Here is a 24,025-nt window from a genome sequence, read left to right as displayed (position 1 = left end):
CCAAGACATACAGCAAACTTCCTTACTGCTTTGCCAGACCAGTGGATAGAGGTTTTTTTATTTAGGTGTATTTTATTGATTATGCTATTAGAGTAGTCCCAAATTTTTCTCCCTTTGCCCGCCTCCACCCAGTAACCCCCTTCCCTCCAGCAATCCCCACCACCCTTAGTTCATGTCCATGTGTTGTACATGTAAGTTCTTTGGCTTCACCCTTTCCTATACCATTCTTAACATCCCTCTGTTTATTTTGTTCCTACCAATTATGCTTCTTGATCTCTGCACCATTTCCCCCATTCTACCCCTTCCCCCTCCCAGCTGATAACCCTCCAAATGATCCGCATACGTATGATTTTGTTCCTGTTCTGGTTGTTAGTTTAGTTTGTTTTTGTTTTAGTATTTTTAGTTGTTGATAGTTGTAAATTTGTTGTCATTTTAATGTTCATAGTTTTGGTCTTCTTTTTCTTAAATAAGTTCCTTAAACATTTTGTATAAAAAGGGCTTGGTGATGATAAACTCCTTTAGCTTTATCTTGTCTGGAAAGCACTTTATCTGCCCTTCCGTTCTAAATGATAGCTTTGCTAGATAGAGTAATCTAAGTTGCAGGTCCTCAAAGGGAAATGTTTTGCTGGAAGAGGTGAAACAAATAATGACAGGAGCACTAGAAGGCATCAAAATTGACAAGTTCAAAAACTGTTTTGAGCAGTCAAGAAAACATCTCCATAGGTGTATTGCATCACATGGAGAGTACTTTGAAGGTGACTTATGTTTAAATATGTAAGAATAAATACACAATTTTTTATAAATAAATTCCGGGCTTTTTGGGGGGCGATTTTCCCCCTCATATGAATCATGAACCAATACAGTTCATTCATATGGAAAAGCCATTGGAAACAGCTTGGCAGGCCCACAAGTTGGTGGGGCAGGGTCTCAGGGAATCACCAGAGCGGGGCATACACCGATATCCAGATTGTTGGGGACTCAGATATGACGCCCTCCTGCAGACTTTGCAGGTGGGGGCATGTCTCAGAAAAGGAACAATGTCCTCTGACAGCATTTCTTTCTGGGAGAAAGCTACTCCTCCATTTCTTGTGCTGATGCCAGACACTTCATTTCTTCCCCGTATATCCCTGGTACCTTTTGAGCTGGTGCCCCACTCTGGAGCTTAGAAGTGAGTCCGAGTAAGTCCATGCAAGAACCCTTTAAGAGGGACTGCTTGGGAATCCAGAATCCTTCCATCTTACTCAGCCACAATCTCCACTGGTTTTTACAGCTAGAAGTTATGAGGACTTATCTTCCTGGCACTGGAACCCTGAGCTGGGGGAACTGGTGTGGGGCTGGGAAACCTCGCTCTTCAAAGGTGACCTTGACAGTCAAGATATAGCTCCCGATTTTTATTCACCACACGTGGGTGTGAGGCCAGCTTGTTTTTTGCCTCTGCCTCTCTCTCCTATCAACTTTTGATATGATTTCTATATTTTAGTAATAGGATTTTTGTTCAACAAGATTTCGGGTATCTCTGAATGATGGTTCTTTAGTTGTAATTTTGTTGTCATTGTAGGAGGAGGTGAGTACCACATTTACCTATACCACCATCTTTACTGGAAGCCAATATATTTAGAACCTCAGCTCCTAGGGCCTATGTCCAGGTCTCAGATCCTCATGGGATTTACACATCGGCTCATTCTCTTGGCTGTGATTCGATTTCTGTCTTTGTTCCTGGCTCCTGGGACTCTTCCTTTTTCTCTTTTTAGATTCACCATTTAAAATATGTTTAACAGGAGGAGAAAAAAAGTGAAAGAGTCTTGAAAACAAGAGTTGTTTTCTAATGGAATCGAAGACTTTTGTAACAGGGAGATATCTTTCTCTGTCTCAGAAGATTTCCAGAGTGCTATTGTAAATGTTAGTTGAAGTGTTTAATATGTCCATAGCTCTAAATTTTTATTGATTGGTTCTCTGCTTCATTGCACCAAAGGATTTAAAGTGCCCTTTTGATATATATATATGTAGCCCTTGTGGAGTGGCACACTTGAGCTCCCATTCCCTGTTTAATTGAGTCTGTCAAAGCCTGCGGCCATCTTAGGCATGTCCAGAGAATATCTGACTAACTGTTCTTCAAAGATTATGTACTATTTCTTTAAACTAATCTTTCTATAGAAAGACTCTTGCCATGATTTTAGGTAGTGTTTCTTAAAGTATAGCTCCTGAATCCTCAGTGCCAATATTAGCTGGGATCATATAGTGCATACTGTTTCTACATCATTCATTAGGTACTCTTGTCATGATTTTAAATTAAAATTTGGTAAAATGTTTGCACTCTTGGGTGGTCCAGTGATGGATACTTTTTCTTTAAAAGATTTTATTTATTTTTAGAGAGAAGGGAAGGGAGAGAGAAAAGGAGAGAAACATTGATTGCCTCCCATATGTACCCCAACTGGGGACTGAACCCACAACCCAGGCATGTGCCCTGACCAGGGATCAAACCGGCAACTCGTTGCCCTGCAAGATGGTGCCCAACCAACTGAGCCACACTGGTCAGGTCTCTGATGGATACTTTTAATAAGTGGATAAAGTACAAGTTTTATGGCTTGGTTTATTTTTTTATACAGAGGGATTGCTTATTAATTCTAAGGTATACTATCAAGTTACGCCCTGGCTGGTTTGGCTCAGTGGATTGAGCGTCGGCCTGCGAGCTAAGTGTCGCTGGTTCGATCTTCCAGTCAGGGTACATCAGAGAAGGAAAACTCTGACTCCAAAAAACCTCCGCTGCCTTGCGGCATACCTCTTCAGGGGAAAGGCTAAGGGAGTAAACCCCGACAGAAAATCCGGAGCCGGAGTCCCTAAGGCGGTTTGACGTTGTAGTCAACACCGGCAACTCCTGCGGCGCACCTGAAGCCAAGCTGTATTGACTCCGTCTTTCCCTTGGATCCTTCAGCTGCGAAGAGAGGGGGGGTCTGCTGCATGGGCAACAGCAGACCCTCCATATCACCCTGCCCAGGCTCTGTAGCTTCAGCTTCACTGGAGAGGACACTCCAGCGTCATCGCAAGATGTCGATTCAACACGAGAGGAGACAGATACCGTGTCACTCCCGAGTCGGACTGCACAGCCATTCTCGGCGGTGCAGATAGACTCTTAAGAAGCTACACCATCGTCTCTCGAGACGGACGGCTGCTGACGACGACTATCAAGTTAAATACTATAAAATGTTACATGTATTAGTATAGTTATGATTTCTTCACACTTGAGCATCCTTTATTTAAAAAAAGGTTTAAAAGTTTAAGTGTTAGAAGTGTAAATCAGGAAAAGTTTTACATCTGTAAATTAATTAACTTTTTTTTCTTTTTATTATCTGCCTAACTCAAGCTCAGAAGAGTTCAGTATTATTTATTAATGGTCCCTATGGATTTAAAACACAATTATAATTGTTATACTTCCTTCCATAGAGAAAATATGTGCTTTCTTAACAAATGTATTATGTTTTTGTTATGAAGAATGTCACTTAGTAGTGCCAGCTATTTTAGGATGCTAAAATAAAAATATTTACAATCCAAGAATACTTTAAATTATTCTTATAAAAGAAAGATGTTCCTTTGTTTTTGGTCTGTTACTTCATCATACAAAAATGCTGTGAAAAGCAAACTGCCTGATATTTCAAGGTTCAGAGATTTGGTGATCCTTTAAATTAAGTTTTGCCAAGGTACTGGAACATATGAAATGAATGATAACACCATTATAAAGGCATTAAAGACTCATTAGGCCTTTAATTAATTAAATACTTAAAACCACATAGTGCCTTGTATATAGGAGTGTTCAGAAAATGTTGGCTGAGTTTAAATGACCAAGTTAACTTTGACCCTGTTAACTTACTAGCATAATGTTGTCTTTTTCACTTAGTGAGTAAGCTACTATTAGGTATGTTAGAGATTGTGAACTGACCCTCAGTGTCCCAGAAGGCATTGTAATATGTATGTCACAATGAAGTTCTTTAAAAGAAATTAAAGTTAACACTCTGGGTGGAAATATTTAGGATTTGTTGATTAAATCTAGTAGATGTTTAATAGAAAAGAAATTATTTGTTTCATTGTGAAAACTCACCACCCTTCTCTGTTTTCTTAAAATGCATATAAAGGTTTCTCAGCAGATTAGGAAGGAAGTAGATTTTCTGCTTAATGAAAACAATACACTAGACATTTCCTGAATTGTATTTTGGTCAGATCATTTAGTAGTTTTCCTTGTTACTACAGTTAAAATTGCTGTGAGGTCTTCAGGAACTATAAATGATTAATTTATTTGAGTCTTGACTTCACTGTGTTTATCTTCTTTACAAGCATTGTTAAGTGAAATATGTTCAGTTACCGGCACTGGTAATTTGGCAATTAATAATTAATCAAAACTGCCCTGGTGGGTGTGGCTTGGTTAGTTGGAGCGCCGTGCCATAAACTGAAAGATTGCAGGTTCCATTCCTGGTCAGGGTACATACCTGTGTTGCAGGTTTGGTCCTGGTTGGGGCGTTTATGAGAGGTAACAAATCGCTGTTTCTCTCTGACATCAATGTCTCTCTCCCTCTCTCTCTCCCTCCCTTCCCCTCTCTCTCAAAATAATGATAATAATAATAATAATTCAATAAGCATATCCTCAAGTGAGGATAAAACATAATAATAAAAAAATGTTCAATATCTTGTAGTTTCAGGGCTGGGGTATCTGATGATAATTACAGTTATTCTAAAAAGTGGAACATTCAACAGGCATTAGAAAGTTCCTTCAGAAAGCAAAAGCCCATACTTCTCCCTACAGATTCTCCAGCATGTATTTCTATGTGCACATGGGTGTGTGTGTGTGTGTGTGTCTGAAGGGGTGAATTCCAGGGCTACTGAGTTGCTGTTTTTACTAAAGAAAATGCAAACTATATATTTTAGAAATATGGTATAAAGATCTGGGTTAGGTGTAAAACCAGATAGCTTGAGAGTGCAGTGAAATAAAAAATAAGATTATAGCCATTTAGGATAAAATTACTACTTTATTTTGCTTAATTAATCTAATACCAACTTCAGGTTATTTTTCAGACTTAGTAAATTCCTTTAACATTCTTATCTTGTTTGAACATTTGTGGTATATAAAAGATAATAGTTTTGAAAACAATATTTTTTCACTGGGGGATAAATGTCATTAACCAACATGTTTGTATAAAAGCCACATTTCATGTACTATTGCTTTCATTTTCTCATTTAACAAAACTTGCTGAGTTGCCTGCTTGTGCCAAGTCCTGTGTGGGGTGGTTTTGTAAATATTCATCAGGAAAGAAAAAATATGTGCTATGTTACGTAGAGATAGAAGTTTGCCATAGCAAATTTAGAATAAATTAAGGATTTCGTTTGATATTTGCTCCTAAAAGATGAATAGTGAAGGCGTTCTTAGAACCAGTGTATTTATGATGATGATAAGACTTTCAAGTACACTTTCTTGCTGGTTGAGACCTAATTCTCAATTGCCCCTTTCTTCATTAGGAGCAGCTTCTCTGACTTTTCAGAGTAGGTTACATCTGCTATGTTGCATATTCTGTATTTTTCTTAGTAACTTCATCATAATTATATTTTAAAAACTATTTGTTTGATCTCTCTCCTCTTTAGTCTCTCTTAGGCCATAAACTCCCTAAGGCTTCCTGTGCCTGGAATACGCTGGGCCCTCCAGTGTTGATAAATGCATTTTGACCTTTTTTAAAAAAATCATTGTTACTTGCTGGTATTTTCTATCATGCTTCTGCCTCATCCTCATGTACTGTGGCAAGGCCTATGGGAGGTAATGGGTAATGGGTGGAATTCTGTGCACTGGAGACCTTGGGAGCTTATTCAGGTGATTATATAGGGAGTATCCTTAAGGTGATGCCCTGGCTGGTTTGGCTCAGTGGATTGAGCGTCGGCCTGCGAGCTAAGTGTCGCTGGTTCGATCTTCCAGTCAGGGCACATCAGAGAAGGAAAACTCTGACTCCAAAAAAACCTCCGCTGCCTTGCGGCATACCTCTTCAGGGGAAAGGCTAAGGGAGTAAACCCCGACAGAAAATCCGGAGCCGGAGTCCCTAAGGCGGTTTGACGTTGTAGTCAACACCGGCAACTCCTGCGGCGCACCTGAAGCCAAGCTGTATTGACTCCGTCTTTCCCTTGGACCCTTCAGCTGCGAAGAGAGGGGGGGTCTGCTGCATGGGCAACAGCAGACCCTCCATATCACCCTGCCCAGGCTCTGTAGCTTCAGCTCCACTGGAGAGGACACTCCAGCGTCATCGCAAGATGTCGATTCAACACGGGAGGAGACAGATACCGTGTCACTCCCGAGTCGGACTGCACAGCCATTCTCGGCGGTGCAGATAGACTCTTAAGAAGCTACACCATCGTCTCTCGAGACGGACGGCTGCCGACGACGATGATCCTTAAGGTGAAGGCCATAATATATGGCAGTTACGATGCTCCCTTTGTCAGGGCAAAACTCACTCTCACTGGTCCTTAACTTGGAACTTACCCACCTGCCTCATTTTTGGTTAAAATATTAGGGTTACTAAGCAGTTTTATCTTGAGTTTCAGCCTATTGCCCCCCTAAAAAGTATTTGTAGGAAAGATGGATTTAGCCTTTGGGGCGGGTGGTTTTGAATATTCTGTTTAAGAGGTTAACTTTGAAGTCATTTAAGATGTTGGAATAGGAGAGCTAGCATTATCAGACTTTTTATTTTAGGAAGATAATCTGATGTCAGTACAAGATGTATTAGAAAAAACAGGAGAGAGATCATCCCTCATTAATTCAGCCAGCATTTGTTGAGCATCTACTATATGTCTGGCTTGTACAAGACAGTGGAAATGTACAGATGGACCTTACACTCTAGGACCTTATAATCTAATAGGGAAGATAGATAATTAAACTATGTCATAATTTTATGTAGCTAATGGCTAGGAGTTTTAGGGAAAGTGTCTTAGAAGTTGTAATAAATTAGTCATTTTAAAAAACCTTAGTTTTCAATTACAGTTTACATTCAATATTATTTTATATTAGTTTCATGTATACAGCAAAGTGGTTAGACAATTATATACTTTACAAAGTGTTCCCCCAATATTTCCTGTACCCACTTGGTACCATATATATTTTTAAAAGTTTTTTTTAATTGATTTGAGAGAGGGAGGGAGGGACATCTGTTTATTCTACTTATTTATGCATTTGTTGGTTGTTTCTTGTATGTGCCCTGACTGGGGATCGAACCCACAACCTTGGCGTATTGGGATGACACTCTAACCAGCTGAGCTAGCCGGCCAGGGTCATAAACAGTGATTACAGTATTATTGACTGTATTCCATATGCTGTACTTTACATCCCTGTGACTGTTTTGTAACTATCAATTTGTACTTTTTTTTTTCTTTTTAAATGTGTTTTATTGATTACAGTGTTACATTTGTTCCAATTTCCCTTCCCTCTGCTCCCCTCTACCCGGTGGCCCCCTCCTTCCCCTTGTCCCCCCCCTTTTAGTCCATGTCCATTGGTTGTGCATATAGTTCTTCTCAACTTCTGTCTATTCCACTCCCTCCTACGATGTTTCTTAATTCCTATACCATCTTCCTCCCTCTCCCCCTTCCCCTTCCCTGCTGACCTCCCCCCAATATGCTCTCCATACCTATAGTTCTTTTTCCACTCTCATTGCCTATTTAGTTTCCCTTTGTTTCAATTCCCTAGCTTCTGTTGTTGTTTCTTGTGATGCAGTTTTCATTTTAGTGTTTATAGTTTTGATCCTCCTTTTTCTAAACCAGTCCTTTTAGCATCTCATATAACAGTGGTTTGGATCTAATGAACTCTTTCAGTTTTATTTTGTCCTGGAAACACTTTCTCTGCCCTTCTATTCTGAATGACAGCTTCGCTGGATAAAGTATTCGTGGTTGTAGGTTTTGGATTTTCATTCCTTTGAATATTTCTTGCCAGTCCCTTCTTGCCTGCAGGGTCTCCCTTGAGAAGTCAGCTGATAGTCTAATTGGGACCCCTTTGTACATGATTCTTTTCTTCTCTCTTGCTGCTTTTAAGATTCTCTCTTTATCTTTAACTTTTGACATTTTGATTATAATGTGTCTTGGAGTGGTTCTCCCTGGGTCCAGTTGTTTTGGAACTCTTTGTGCTTCCTGAAACTGTAAGTCTATTTTCTTCCCCAAGTTTGGGAAGTTCTGCTTTATTATATTTTCACTTAATTTTTCAATTTCTAGTTCTTCTTCTTTGCCCTCTGGCAATCCGATCATCCGTATGTTGGATTTCTTATAGCTGTCCCAGAGGTTTCTGATCCTCTCATCATTTTCCTTGCTTCCCGTTTCCTCTCTCTGCACTGGTTGACTGTTTGTTCCTTCTCTATGTTCTGGTTTGTTGATTTGAACTCTGAATTTTATTTCCTCACCATCTGTCTGGTATGTGCTTTTGTTCCTTTCAGTATGAGTGTTTTTCAATTCTTTCTCATCTTTTTCCAGATCTTTTGTTAATTCTGTAAGCCACCTGATAACAATGGCCCTGAACTGAGCCTCTGACAGGTTTCTTATTTGTTCATCTGTCAGGTTCTTCATCTGTTGCCTGGTGAGCTGTGCCACCAGGATTTCTATAGTTGTCTGCCTCATTTTGACAGATGCGTTTTGTTTTCTTGGGCCGACTGTAGGGGGCAGTGCCTGTGTACTCGTCACAACCCAGCGACCGGCGGCGGGCCAGCAACCTTTCTAGCTGCGCTGTGGCACTTTGTCATCACTGCCCAGTGACCAGTGGTAATCCACAACCTATTTCGCAGCGCTGTGGCGCTTTGTGTGGGGGCGGGGGTCCAAGATGGATTCCTGCAGTTATTCTGCTAGGAGACTGGGATCCGTCCTCCCGCCCTCTGGGCCTCACCGTTCGAGGTGATGAGGTGGCTGCTTTTCCCAGCGTTGGGGTCGCAAGCTGTCGGGGTTAGACTGCAGCTGAGATTGCTCTCCCTGCCGGTGTCCCTGGTGCTATCGCAAACAGCACTGCCCCCTTTCGCTCTTCTTACCTGCCCAAAGGGCGCCGCTGATTTATAACTTCATAGTTGGGCTTCTGTGTAGCTTTATTTTCTGGAATTTCTAGTTATCTTTTGTTTTGAAGTAGTTGTATTCCTCTCTAGTTGTAGAAGGAGACCGAGCGTGTCCGTCTAAGCCTCCATCTTGGCCGGAAGTCCAATTTGTACTTCTTAACTTCACCTTTTTCATCCAGTCTCCCAACCTTCTTCCCCTCTGGTAACTATTAGTCTGTTCTCTTTGTCTGTGAGTCTGTTTCAATTTTGTTTGTTTGTTAATTTTATTCTTTATGGATTTCATATATAAGTGAAATCATATGGTATATGTCTTTCTCTGACTGACTTATTTCACTTAGCATAATACTCTCGAAGTCCATCCATGCTGTTGCAAATGGTAAGATTTCATTCTTTTTTATGGCTGAGTAATATTCCAGCGTGTATGTGTACCAGAACTTTTTTATCCAATTATCTGTTGATGGGCACTTGGGGTGCTTCCATAGCTTGGCTATTGTAAATAATGTGGCAATGAACATATGGGTACATATACTCTTTTAAATTCATGTTTTATGTTTATTATGATATATACCCAGAAGTGGAACCGCTGGGTCAGAAGGCAGTTCAATTTTTAATTTTGAGGGGATACTTCATACTGTTTTCCATAGTGGCTGCAACCAACCTGTGTTCCCACAAACAGTGCACAAGGATTCCCTTTTCTCCACATCCTTGCCAACACTTGCTGAACACTGATTGATTATAAGATTTTGAGCCTGCTTCAGTGATTGGGAAGTACTGGTGTAATTGCAGGAATAGTGGACACAAAAAAGTGGCAAGTGGTGTTCAGTTTTGGATCTGTGAATTGGAGGTACAATAAGATTTCCATGTGGATGTAGACATACAGAGTTGGAAACTGATGTCGGAGTTTAGGAGCAAAATTAGGGCTAGAGATGGAGGGCTGGGATTTTTCCATGGAAATAGTAGCTAAACTTCAGACACATGAGGAAGATGTCAATAGAGACTGCAGAACAGAAGAGGAAGAGAGGACTAGAGACAGAATTCTGGAGAATAAGATAACACTTTTTTATTTTTTTTAAGCCAGGAGTTTTAAATTAGCCCCCCCCCCTTTCATTTTACTTCAAGGAGAAGAAAAGGATAAATAAGGAAATAAAACATTTGTTAGGAGTTTGTTTATTGAAACCCCAATGCATTAAAAAAAATATTCCTAGACTCAAAGACAAATTTAGTTTTGATCATTGTGAAAGTAGAGAAGGTTTTCAGGATGGAGCATTGAAGCAAGAAAAGATTTTCTGATTACCCATCAATGGATCAGAACACCCTTGAGAATTCCAGGTAATTTAGGCTTAACTTTGTAAGTTCTTTATTTTGATTTACAGCTGTTTCATTTTTCATATTTAAATGTTGTATATTCAGAGTCCCATTGATGTATAGAAAGTATATACAGTTTTCTCATACGGAATACATAACATGAAAGATTAAACACTCATTCCTTAAAAAGAACTTATATGCTATTATATAATAGTTCAGGGGATGTAAACTTACTTATTATAAACCTCACTTGGTTTCAGGTATCTCTCTCAGGCCAAGTACATGTAATACTTGATGTCAGAGAAAAGGAAACCAGATTGGAAAGGGAAATAACTTTCATATAGCTATAGTATTATTATAGAATGTACTGAAGTAATGTTTCAGGCACTTTGGTGAGAATGCTATGACATTCCCCATTGGAGCATATCTCTCATAACAAGCATCTCTTACTGCCTGGAATTGTTAGTCCATTTCACTTAATATAACAATAACAGTTGTTATTTATCAAGAACTTATAGTATGCCAGGAATTCTACATGTATTATGTCATTTAGTCCTCATAATATTTTTACATATACGTAGTGGTGGTTTTAATAAGAGTAGTAACTATAATTTGTCAAGTATGTACTTAATATGTTCTAGGCATTGTTATATAGGTAATTACTTACATTCATTTAATTCTTACAGAAACTGTGGGTACGTTTTGCAGTAGATATTTTTATTCTTCCATGAGGCCCAGGGAAGTTAAACAACCTGCTTTATGTTATACAGCTATTAAGTCAGGACTCAAACTCTCAGGTCTTTGAATTCTAAAACCGGTACTTTTTAAATTATACCTGCGACCTCACTGTCACTTCTGGGTGGCAATGGGGAACGTAGACCTGTTAGAAGCTTATGACGTCTACCTAAGCAGTGTCACTAAAGTAAGATAAAGCAAAAAATTAAGGGCCACCTTGAAGCAGGGCTGGATGTCTGTTTTATAGACCCCTTTTCAGGGTATGAGTGCCACCTGCTGGAAGGTTATATGTATCTTTGTGCTTGTAAAGACCAGCTTCCAAAGAAAGCCTGTCACAGGCATGAAAAGCTTGGGTTTCAAAATGCTAATTCTTAAAATTCAGTTTAACAATATTGAGGAATTTTAGAATTAAGTGAATGTTCTGTTTACCATAAAAGACACTGCTTCATTTATCTTCAGTGGCGGGGGGTGTGGGGGAGGTAGTAGAGGGTAGGCTGTACATTTTAAAAAATGATACCTTCAATGCTTTCTCAAATAAAGTCATTCTTACCAAGGCAGAAGACAGTGGTCAGATGGATCATACTGTTACTTACAACAGATCAAATAAGTATAGAAAAAAGTTGGATTTACTTTGAGATAAATGAGTTATTGAAGTATAAGAGGACTCTTTGCATTCAGATACCCTGAAAAGGAATCTGGAACCCATGGGGGTCTTAGAGACTTAGAGAACAGAAATTGGGGGTAAAAGGGGAAGAAAGGTGTGTAGATAAAAATACAAGTGAATTCTGTAATTGTTAATCTAGCACAAGGCTCCCCAAATTCAGTCAGGATCCTAAATAGTACTTTAGAGAAAAAAGTTTAGGATTGTAACTTTAAATTGTTATATATTTAGGACAGTGAAAATTGGACACTCTAAATAAAAAGTTATTTATTGATTGATCAGAGAGAGAGAGAGAGAAATGTCAGCTTGTTGCTCCACCTATCTATGTGTTCATTGGTTGATTCTTATATGTGCTGTGACTGGGGATCAAACCTGCTGCAACCTTGGCATATGGGGATGAGTCTCTTATCAACTGAGCCACCGGGCCAGGGCAATATTGGACACTTTTTATTGTTACCTAAATGCTCTGAAAGCGGAGTCAGATAAAATCTTGGCATGTCCATTGCACATTCTTCCTTAGGCTCCTTTGGGACTGCATTAGTACTCTGTGAGTATATGGCACAGGAAATGTTATCATTTAGTGTGGGACTTTCAAAGGAATATCATGCTATATTTAACTCCTGTTTAGATGTGATTTAAACATTTATAGTTAGTTACATGCTGTCATGTTGAACAAATATTTGTGTGACAAGAGATTGAAGTCCATTGGTAAAATCAAGAATTAAGGAAAGTACCACCATGACTATCTCCTTTCTTTGTGTCCCTTTGCAGATCAACTGCCTGAAAATTATGATAGTACAGTAGCATCTTATCTCAGCAGTAGATTTCTAGAGAGAAAGGGCTGTCTTTTGTAGGGGATTGGGGGTGGTGGTGGTTGTAAATTATAAGGGCAATGCTCATTGTAGAAAACTTGTAAAATATAAAAACAGAAAAAAGGAAAGAAAAATCACAAATACTCTCACCACCCAGAGATAACTATATTAATGTTTTAGTATATTTACTGTTTTATATAAAACATTTGTATTTTGTAGTCTTTTTATATTACATCACAATATTTAGCACAAGTCTTTTCTAATGTATCAGTAAACTTCCTTGGTATATGTATTTGAAGCTTCAACATGTGGATATACCATAATTAATCAGTTTTCTTATTGTTGGACATTTGTGTTGTTTACTGTTTTTGTTTTTCAGTAAATAGTGATAATGAAATTTACATTTTAATTTGTTTTAGTAAGTAAGGGTAAGGAATACAATTTTGTGTGGTGTTTGTTTAGGGCCTATCATTTTATCCGTACCCTAGCCTTTAACCAGTGATTGCGTTAATCTCTGCTTTAGTTCCTCAGGTGTGTTCCCCTTTGTCCTCTTTTTCTGTGTATCACTTTCTTAAGGATTTTGTAGCATTTATTGGATTCACAGTCCTTTCAGAAAACACCCTCATAGTACCCAGGTTTCAGATGCTGCACTAGGTTAAATATCTCACCATGAGCTATTAAGAGCTATGTTCTGCTATTTACATCAAGCCATCAAATTTATGAGAGAAAGTAGAATAATGGTCACTAGGGGTTGGGAATGGAGAGATGCTGTTTAAGGTACAGAGTTTCAGTTTGAGATGATGAAAAAGTTCTGGAGAAAGAATAGAAAGGAGAGTGGTTAATGTGGCACGACAATGGTAATGTACTTAATGCTACTGAACTGTAGACTTAAAAATGTTTAGAATGGTAAATTTTATGTTACGTTTGTTTTACCACCATAAAAAAAGGTGACCTAGAAATACCACGCAACTGCAAGAACATGAAAGGTTTCTATGCAGGACCAATATTGTAATGATACTGAGAGATTTCCAAGATAGATTAAGTAAAAAGGGTAACGTGCTTTTGTGTAAATAAGGGCAGACAAAAATATATATTCATAGTTGCATAAAGAAACACAGGAAAGATTAACAAACAACTAATAAAAATTGATGTCTAGGATAGCGGATTTCAACCAGTGTGCCGCAAGAATTTTTAAAACATGCACTACGTATTTGGTCAGGGGCACTGACCTCTTTTCCCTTATATAGTCAAATAAAAAATAAAAATGACAACAGCCAACACAGCAATAGCCATCCGTTATGAATGAATCAAAATTATACCTATTTTTTTGTTAAATTGGCAAAAAAAATATTTTTTTGGTGTGTTGCAGAATTTTAGTAATTATTTTATGTGTGCCATGAGATGAAAAAGGTTGAAAGTCACTGATCTAAGAGGCAAGAGGGACTGAGCTCACTGGGAGTAGGAGTGGTAGTAAGACATCTCAGTCTATCCTTTATGTAATTCTGATTTTTGAACCATGTAAATATATTATTCAAAATAATGTTTAAACATGGGACTGAAACTAGATTCACTGTAGAGGGATCAACAATTTTAATTATAGAAAACATAATTTTTTAGAGGTATTTAGTACATATCGCTACATGTGACATCCTCTCTCCCTGATAAGTGGGGTGCAGGCATCAGGGGTCTGCTAATGCTTGGTGTTTTAATAGCCTGGTTTTAGATACAGAAGTGAGTTTCACCTCCCCTTCCATTGCACTCAGCGAAGAGAACATATTTTAGGTAGACTTAATAAAGGCAAATTCTCTGAGTTCACCTATAGCAAGGAGTCAAAGAGAAGGAGACAAATCATTGTGCCTAGAGCAAGGCCTTTTACCAGGGTCCACGTGCCAGAAGGTTGACCATGGCCAGTGAGGTCGTTAAACGTATTATTATTACTCTACCATGTCTGGGAGCCTAAAACACTCGAAAGCAGGAACTGGATATAGCTCTGTATCCCTCCAGGATGTCACTGTCCTTGATCCAATCATCAACTAGGAGCATCTTATGTCTAATATTTGCATCTGAAACAAGAAGTAGCACTGATTCACATTTCTTAGGCAGTGGGGAGAGAGCGGCTGAACAACACCCACTTACCCCTTCTCTCCCCTCCCCACCAAGGGAGGATTCGTAGGTGTTCCCTGGTCATTTCCCACCTAGATCCTCAGGAAAAACAGACTTGCTGTAAAAAGTGGAAGGCTGGCTAGGGGCAGCCCTGCCTGTCCTAGCTCTTACCTCTTAGCTGTGTTCCGGGGCACATGGATTGGAGGGAGAACCCAGGGAGTCATATTTGGGAATCCTGCTCAAAGCGTAGCTGGTAGAACACTTTACTGCAAGGCTGTCAAAGTGTAGGTAAAGAGGAAGCTGATGTACAGAGCCCAAATGAGAGGACTGAAGAACTAAAAAACCTGTCGTTGAAAATAGTAAAGAATTAGGCAACTGGGAAATAGTCTATAGAATAGAAGTTCCCTGAGTTGAAGCTTAGACTTTGTTTTTTTTACATGTTTCCAGCACTGGCACTCTTAAGTATGCTTTACTCATTTAGAGTTGCTAGAACGGGTAAGCAGTTTATTTTTTTCTACCTCATTGATCTGTTTGCATGTCTGTCTTCCTCACTATGCTGTGAACTTTGAAAACAGGTACTTTGGCAATAGTGGAAAAAGCATGGACTTTTGAACCAGGCAGATCTATTTAAAACCAAACTTCTCGTTCTAGGTGCTTGATTTTGGTCAAGTTACTTTTATTACACTGAACCTCAGGTTCTGTGTACATCATAGAGTTGCCATAAGGATTAAATAAGGGAAAAACACATATATAATCATCTGACACATAGGAAGTATTCAAGAGAAGTTTTGTTTCCTCTCCCTTTTTGTATCCTCCACAGAGGTTTACATTTAAAAGGCATTCGATATATTTATCAAATTGAATGTTTCTCTGTACCTGTTAAATATGAACTCTGGTTAAGGACAGCCTGAGGCAGGCATATTTATCAGGCTTTCACCTTGAGCAGCTAATGTTATTGTTGCTAAATATTTTATGAAGCAACTGCCTAAGTTTGCACTTGCTGGTTTGGTCTGTCTTTCCATCTTAATATCAGAGTCCAGCCTGAAGCTTCTACGCTGTGAAGGCCTATTCTTCTGCTACATTTATGGGGCCACTTCTCCACACCAAAAATCCTCAACCGCATACTCTAAGCATGGATGAGTGTAGGGCTTGTTAAGTTATCTTTCCTTCTTTTGTCAAATATTTACTGAGTGTATACTGTGCCAGGGTGGATATAAACAATGTTAATACATGATTCCTGCCTATCAAGAAGCTTTTCTTCTAGTAAGAAAAATATATGCACATACCAAAATGTATTTAATTATTTAGTGATATATTACTTTTGCTTATCATTTTATATTTTACTACTTAAGATAATCTCATTTTAAAAACACACATAAACATAGAAAATGGATTGGAAAGATACGCACCCATGATGTTGACAGGGTTTACTCGTATCTCTGAGTAGTGGTATTTTGGGTGTTGGTTGGTTTGTTTGTTTTCCTTAATGTCTAAAGGTGCAAAAGTTTCATTTTGAAGTTATAGGAAATTCATCATTCTCCCCTACTTGTTAACAGAATGGTGACTCCTCTCCTCCTCTTTCATTCAGCTTTTGCGAGAATTGAAGCACCCTAATGTGATCGCGTTGCAGAAGGTGTTCCTTTCTCACAGTGACAGGAAGGTGTGGCTGCTCTTTGACTATGCAGAACATGATTTGTGGGTAAGTCTAAAATCACTTTATTTTTAGAACCATTTTATGTAGGGAAGGAGAAATAAATGTATGCACTACATATTGCTAACTCACATAAAGGAAAACTTGCTCTGTTGATCGTAGTTCAAAACAAATACAATAAATATAAATGAAGATGTAAAAGAATTTGAGCAATATACATTATCATCTTATTTTACTGAGAAGATAGTATCTGTAATAATCAGAAATTTCATTTCGCAAAATGTTAATGAGTGGGAGATTGTGATTTTATGCAGGTAATTAATGGCAGTTTACTAATATGTGTAGTGAAAATTGCTTTCTTTTGTCATATACACAGTAGTTAAAATCAATCCCTTGCAGCACTTTTTCATTTAAAATTGACTCCTCCAAATAAGTATATATGTGGTTTTACAAATACTAGGGATGCTTTATTGATATATAATAGAAGGTGAAAATTCTAATTTCAAACCTCTAAAATTAGGAATCAGAGCATTTAAACACTTTATCTGAGGAATTGCTGAAAGTAAAAAAATTCAAACTTTGCATCAAGTTTGAATTTTGGATAATAAAATTGTGATTTAATATAGTGTGGTTTGTCATGTATATAAACTACAAATTTGTTTAGGAATAACTTTCACAGACTTATATGTCTGCAAGGAACTTTCAGAGTTTATGCTCTTACAGCAGATATTGACAGAACCTCCATTCTTCTCATGGATTTCCAGTACCCATTTTAGCATGCTCTGGAGGCAGAGATGGTGGTGTGGGAGGCAGGTAGAATTTCTTCCCTTTTGTTACAGTACTTTTATAACCCACAATATCACATGTGTACATAAAAACTTGATTATAGTGATCCATTTTTATTTACCTCAAAAATAAATTCCCCATTTTTTTCTCCCTCCTTTCTAGCTATTTCCTGTTTAATATAAACTACTAGGAATATCTGCTAAGCTTATTCTGTGCCAAAAGAAGGTGGAACTTTAGAATAGCCCAAGTGTCCATCAATAGATGAGTAGATAAAACAACTATGGGATGTTTACATAATGGAATACATACTTTTCAGCCATAAAAAAAGAAGGAAATTTTACCCTTTGTGACACTATCGATGGCCCTGGAGAACATTATGCTAAGTGAAATAAGCAAGTTAGAAAAAGACAGATACCATATGATTTCACTCTTATGTGGAATCTAATGAACAAAACTCAACTAACAAGTAAAAATGGGGACAGACAGCAAGATGACAGCTAGTCGGGGTGGGGATTGAGCAAAAAGGAATAAGAACTCATGGACATGGACAACATGACAACATGTCCATGTCCATGAGGGGAGGGGAGTATAAGGGAACTAAATGGTAATGGAAAAAATGCAATAAAAAAAGAAAAAAACATGTACATATAGTGATGATACTCAAATGCAATTAAGTACTATTTATAGAAGAATAAAGATTTATAATTTTTTATTTTTTAAATCTTTTATTTTGTCAGTAGAGAATATAACTAGTACTATTTTAGGAAGACTTTTAAATATCAACCCTTTTAGTCCTATTTAATGAAAATCTTAATGGTTTCAGTAAATCTAGTCATTATACCCACATTAAAACTGTCACATTCACTCCCAATATCAATTCAGTTTTGGTTGGCCTTGCTATTGAAATTATTGTTCTTTATGTCATTAATAAGTAATTTTAAAATATAGATAATTTATTGCAGTCTTGATTATATATTATATATTATTGACATAGAAAAAGACCATGTATTATTACTGTATTTTTTAAATTTTTAGCACATTATTAAGTTTCACCGTGCATCAAAAGCAAATAAAAAGCCCATGCAGTTGCCAAGATCTATGGTTAAATCACTACTTTATCAGATTCTTGATGGTATCCATTACCTCCATGCAAATTGGGTGCTTCACAGAGATCTGGTAAGTATACTTCTTTTATATTCATCAGTATGTCTCCCTCCTTTTATTCTTGGTACAATTGTGATAAACATTAATTACAGAAATTTTTGAAAATACCCATAAGCAAAAAAATAAAAATATGTAAATTATCCATAAACCTATGACAAAAATTTTACTATAATTATATTAATCTTTGGTGTATGTTCTTCCATTATATTTATGCATAGCTATAAAATGTCAGTGTAGTTTTCAACAAGCGATTCATATTACATCAATGTGATAGCCATATATGAAAAAAGTACCTTTTGATTCATTTTATTTTTTGTATTTTTGCTCATCATTAGTAAAAACAATAATATTAAAAACTGAGTTTTCATTGTTTTCCTTACAAGCTAAAATAATGACATTTCATCTAGCAAATCGAATGTTGTTACCAGTATTAACAATAAATAAATGAATAAACTTAACAGGTGGAATATAGTTATTAGGCAAATTAGCTACAATTCAAATGTTTGATTTTACTTTTTATTCAGTACACATAAAGTAAGCATCTTTTAATGTTGAATTGTATGCTATTCATCTTTGCATTGTTATCATTTAAATTTATGTTGTTCTTAAAAAGATAATGGGTACTGAGTAATTTTAATACCCTTGAGTTTATAATTGGAAGCTTTATTTTGTCTCCCCCAAAAGTGGTTTCATGATTATTTATTAGGCTTCTGGAGATTCTAGGGATACGGTAGGTATAAACAAGGTCAACTTAGTTTTATTAATTGAGGGTAGGTACTTATAGAAAGGAATGAATATACAAGGAGACCTAGTTAGTACCCATTGCTACCTTGTCAGTCAGGCCTGTACAAACTGTAAGGTTCTCAAAGACTTCCACATCTCTACTTCATTGTTCACCATGATCTAACCTGTTTTTAAATGATTCTTGGGTATGTGAGGTTGTTGTAGATCAAAACCTCCTACATAAGTGGGTTTAGATTTTAATTTGCTATAATGTAACCCATGTCAGTATATTTTTGAGGTCCAATCATGTTTGAATCATCGATCAGAATCTTTTATTGAAGATTAAATTCATCTCTCTCTTTTTTTTTTCCTCACAAAATTGTATACTGGCATACCTTGAGATACTGCAGATTTGGTTCCAGACCACCACAATAAAGTGAATGTTGCAATAAAGCGAGGCACATGGTTTTTTGTTTTTTGTTTCCCAGTGCATATAAAAGTTATGTTTACACTGTACTGTAGTCTCTTAAGTATGCAATAGCGTTATATCTAAAAAAGCAAATATACATATATTAATTTTAAAATATTTTATTGCTAAAAGGGCTACCCATCATCTTAAGCATTCAGCGAGTCCTAATCTTTTTGCTGGTAGAGGGTCTGATCCCAGTGTTGGTGGCTGCTGACTGCTCAGGGTGGTGGTTGCTGAAGGTTGGGATGGCTGTGCTGGTTTCTTAAAATAAGACAACAGTAAAGTTTGATGCATTGACTGACTCCTCCTTTCACAAACGATTTCTCTGTAATATGTGATGCTTTTTGACAGCATTTTACCCACAGTAGATCCTCTTTCAAAATCGGAGTCAATTCTGTCAAACCTTGAAGTTGCTTTATCAACTAAGTTTAATCTTTTATTTTGTCACTAAGGAATATAACTAGTAGAGAATGTAACTGTTCTAAACCCTTTGTTGTTATTTCAACAGTTTTTATTTTATTTTATTTATTTATTTATTTATTTATTTAATTTTTGGTTTTTCAATTACAGTTGTCCCCTTTTCCCCCAATTTCTCTCCCCCACCCAACCCACCCCCTCTCCCGCAATCATATCCCTCCCCGTTGTCCATGTCCATGAGTCATTTATACAGGTTCTTTGACTAAACCCTTCCCTTACTTATCCCCCTTCTCTCTCTCTCCCCTCCCCCCTATTGACTACTATTCTGCTCCTTGTTCTATTTAGTTCCTTTGTTTGTGTTGTTCTTTAGTTTCCTGTATTAGGTGATATCATATGGTATTTTTCTTTCTTTGCCTGGCTTATTTCACTAAGCATAATTCTCTGTAGTTCCATCCATGTTGTTGCAAATTGCAGGAGTTCCTTCTTTCTTTCTGCTACATAGTATTCCATTGTGTAAATGTACCACAGTTTTTTGATCCACTCATCTACAGATGGGCACTTAGGCTGTTTCCAGCACTTAGCTATTGTAAACAGTGCTGCAATGAACATAGGGGTGCATAAGTTCTTTTGAATTGGTGTTTCAAGATTCTTCGGGTATAATCCTAGTAGTGGAGTCGCTGGTTCAGAAGGCAGTTCCATTTTTAGTTTTTTGAGGTAATTCCGTACTGTTCTCCATAGTGGCTGCACCAGTCTGCATTCCCACCAACAGTTCAGTAGGGTTCCCGTTTCTCCACATCCTCGCCAGCACTTGTTGTTTGTTGATTTGTTGATGATGGCCATTCTGACTGGTGTAAAATGGTATCTCATTGTGGTTTTTATTTGCATCTCCCTGATGGCTAATGATGTTGAGCATTTTTTCATGTGTCTATGGACCTTCTGTATGTCCTCTTCGGAGAAGTGTTTGTTCAGGTCCTTTGCCCATTTTTTAATTGGGTTGTTTGTTTTCTTGATGTTGAGTCGTATAAACTCTTTATATATTTTGGAAATCAGTCCCCTGTCTGTGATGTCATTGGCAAATATGTTTTCCCATATGGTTGGTTTCCTTTTCATCTTGCTGATGTTTTCTTTTGCTGAGCAGAAACTCTTAGTTTGATGTAATCCCATTTATTTATTTTTTCCTTTATTTCTCTTGCTTTAGGAAATGTATCTGTGAAGAAATTGTTACGTGAGATATCTGATATTTTCTTGCCTATGTTTTCCTCTAGGACTTTTATGGTGTCACGGCTTACATTTAAGTCTTTTTTTTTTTTTTTTTTTCAGATTTAATGTGTTTTATTGATTAAAATATTACATTTGTGCCAATTTCCCTTCCCTCTGCTCCCCTCCACCCGGTGGCCCCCCTCCCTCCAGTTGTCCCCCCCTTTTAGATTATGTCCATTAGTTGTGCATAGTTCCTCCCAACCTCTCTCCGTCTATTCCATTCCCTCCTACCTTGATCCCCAATTCCTATATCATCTCCCTCCCTTTCCCCATTCCCCCTCCCTGTTGACCTCCCCCCAATTTGCTTCCCGTACCCACAGTTCCTTTTCCACTCTCGTTGCCTATTTAGTTTGCCTTTGTTTCATCTCCCTAGCTTCTGTTTTTTTTAAACCAGTCCCTTTAACATCTCATATAACAGTGGTTTGGATCTAATGAACTCTTTCAGTTTTATTTTGTCCTGGAAACACTTTCTCTGTCCTTCTATTCTGAATGACAATTTCGCTGGGTAGAGTATTCGTGGTTGTAGGTTTTGGATTTTCATTACTTTGAATATTTCTTGCCAGTCTCTTCTTGCCTGTAGGGTTTCCCTTGAGAAGTCAGCTGATAGTCTAATTGGGACCCCTTTGTACATGATTCTTTTCTTCTCTCTTGCTGCTTTTAAGATTCTCTCTTTATCTTTAATTTTTGACATTTTGATTATAATGTGTCTTGGAGTGGTTCTCCCTGGGTCCAGTCTCTTGGGAACTCTCCTTGCTTCCTGGACCTGCAAGTCTATTCCCTTCCCCAAGACTGGGAAGTTCTCCTTTATTATATTTTCACTCAATTTTTCAAGTTCTAGTTCATCTTCCTCATTCTCTGGCAAACCAATGATTCTTATGTTGGGCCTTTTATAGCTGTCCCAGAGGTTTCTGATCCTTTCATTGTTGCTTCCCATTTCCTCTCGATGCATTGGTTGACTGCTTGTTCCTTCTCCATATTCCAGTTTGTTGAAATGAACTCTGGATTTTATTTCCTTTCCTTCTGTCTCGTATGCGGTTTTGTTCCTTTCGTTATGAAAGTTTTTCGCTTCTTTCATATCTTTTTCCAGCTCTTTTGTGAATTCTGTAAGCCATCTGTTAACAATGGCCCAGAACTGAACCTCTGACAGGTTTCTTATCTGTTCATCTGTCAGGTTCTCTATCTGCTGTCTGGTGAGTTGTGTCACCGGTATTTCTATAGTTGTCTGCCTCATTTTGACAGATGCGTTTTGTTTTCTTGGGCCGGCTGTCGGGGGCAGTGCCTGTGTACGCATCACAAATCAGCGACCGGCCGGCGCCTGCCTGTCCGCGACCTATTTCGCAGCCCTGTGGTGCTTTCTTTGGGGGCAGGGGTCCAAGATGGATTCACACAGTTATTCAGCTAGGAGACCGGGGTCCGTCCTCCCGCCCCCCTGGGCCTCACTGTTCAAGGCGATGCGGCGGCCGCTCTCCCCAGCGCCGGAGTCGCTCACCGGCAGGGGCTTGGCCGCCGGGATTCCTCGCCGGGGTCGCGCACCGCCAGGGGCTTGACGGATCCGGGATTCCTCGCCGCCCGCTGTTGTCCAGGTGAGACCGCAAACAGCACTGCCCTCTTTAACTCTTACCTGCCCAAATGGCACCGCTGGTTTATAACTTCATATGTTGGACTTCCGTGTAGTTTTATTTTCTGGAATTTCTAGTTATCCTTTGTTTTGAAGTAGTTGTATTCCTCTCTAGTTGTAGAGGGAGACCTAGCGTGTCCGTCTAAGCCTCCATCTTGGCCGGAAGTCAGGCATTGTTTCTACATTTAAGTCTTTGATCCATCTTGAGTTTATTCTCGTGTGTGGTGTAAGTTGGTGGTCTAGTTTCATTTTTTTTGCAGGTCCCTATCCAGTTCTCCCAGCACCATTTGTTAAAGAGGCTCTTCTCACTCCATGTTATGTTCCTTCCTCCTTTATCAAATATTAGTTGACCATAGAGGCCTGGGTTTATTTCTGGACTCTATTCTGTTCCACTGATCTATATGTCTGTTCTTATGCCAGTACCAGACTGTTTTGATCACAGCGGCTTTGTAGTATTGTTTGATATCTGGTGTTGTGATTCCTCCTGCTGTGTTCTTCTGTCTCAAGATTGCTTTTGCTATTCAGGGTCTTTTTTGGTTCCATATGAATTTATGGAGTATTTGTTCTAGGTCTGTGAAATATGTCATTGGTATTTTAATAGGGATTGCATTGAATCTGTAAATTGCTTTGGGTAGTATGGCCATTTTGATGATGTTGATTCTTCCCATCCAAGAACATGGTATTTGCTTCCATTTATTTGTATCTTCCTTAATTTCTTTCTTCAATGTTATGTAATTTTCAGAGTACAGGTCTTTTATCTCTTTGGTTAAGTTTACTCCTAGGTACTTTATTTTTCTTGTTGCTATAGTAAATGGTATTTTCTTTTTTGTCTTAGTCTCTGCTATTTTATTGTTGGTGTACAGAAATGCCTTAGATTTCTGTATATTTATTTTGTACTCTGCAATTTTGCCAAATTCACTTATTATATCGAGTAGTTTTTAGTGGAGTTTATAGGGTTTTCTAGGTATACTACTATCATGTCATCTGTATATAATGAAAGTTTTACTTCCTCCTTCCCAATTTGGATGCCTTTTATTTCTTTTTATGTTGAACTCTTGATTGTTCCTTGAATCCTCCTGAGATTTCCTGTCTCAGCTGTCTTTATTTCTTCTGTCTTAAAACTCCTTACCCCATCTCTACATATTCAGATACTACCTTTTAGGACCCACATAAACGTTAAAATTTATCCTTATAGCCATTCTTACTTGGAAATAATCTTTCCTTCTTTCTTATTGGTTGCTGTTGTACTTCATCTTTACTTCTCCTCTAGTACTTAT

The 24,025-nt window shown here is 38.0% G+C and overlaps 1 protein-coding gene across 3 annotated transcripts in view; it reads left to right on the top strand.

Moving 5' to 3' along the window:
* The window catches only part of CDK19 (cyclin dependent kinase 19), a 132,062-nt gene that overhangs the window by 64,520 nt on the left and 43,517 nt on the right, over positions 1-24,025 (top strand). For all 3 annotated transcript variants that reach the window (XM_090279756.1, XM_090279758.1, XM_090279757.1), the window contains 2 exons: positions 16,249-16,359; positions 18,133-18,273. In XM_090279756.1, coding sequence (XP_090135882.1) covers positions 16,249-16,359; positions 18,133-18,273 — 252 coding nt within the window. The remainder of the gene's footprint in view (positions 1-16,248; positions 16,360-18,132; positions 18,274-24,025) is intronic.

The sequence above is a fragment of the Furipterus horrens genome, unplaced genomic scaffold (assembly GCF_987537825.1).
Source record: "Furipterus horrens unplaced genomic scaffold, mFurHor1.1.pri manual_scaffold_6, whole genome shotgun sequence".
Taxonomy (NCBI): domain Eukaryota; kingdom Metazoa; phylum Chordata; class Mammalia; order Chiroptera; family Furipteridae; genus Furipterus; species Furipterus horrens.
The sequence above is the reverse complement of the archived record's forward strand: the minus strand, read 5'-3'. Positions and strand labels throughout refer to the sequence as shown.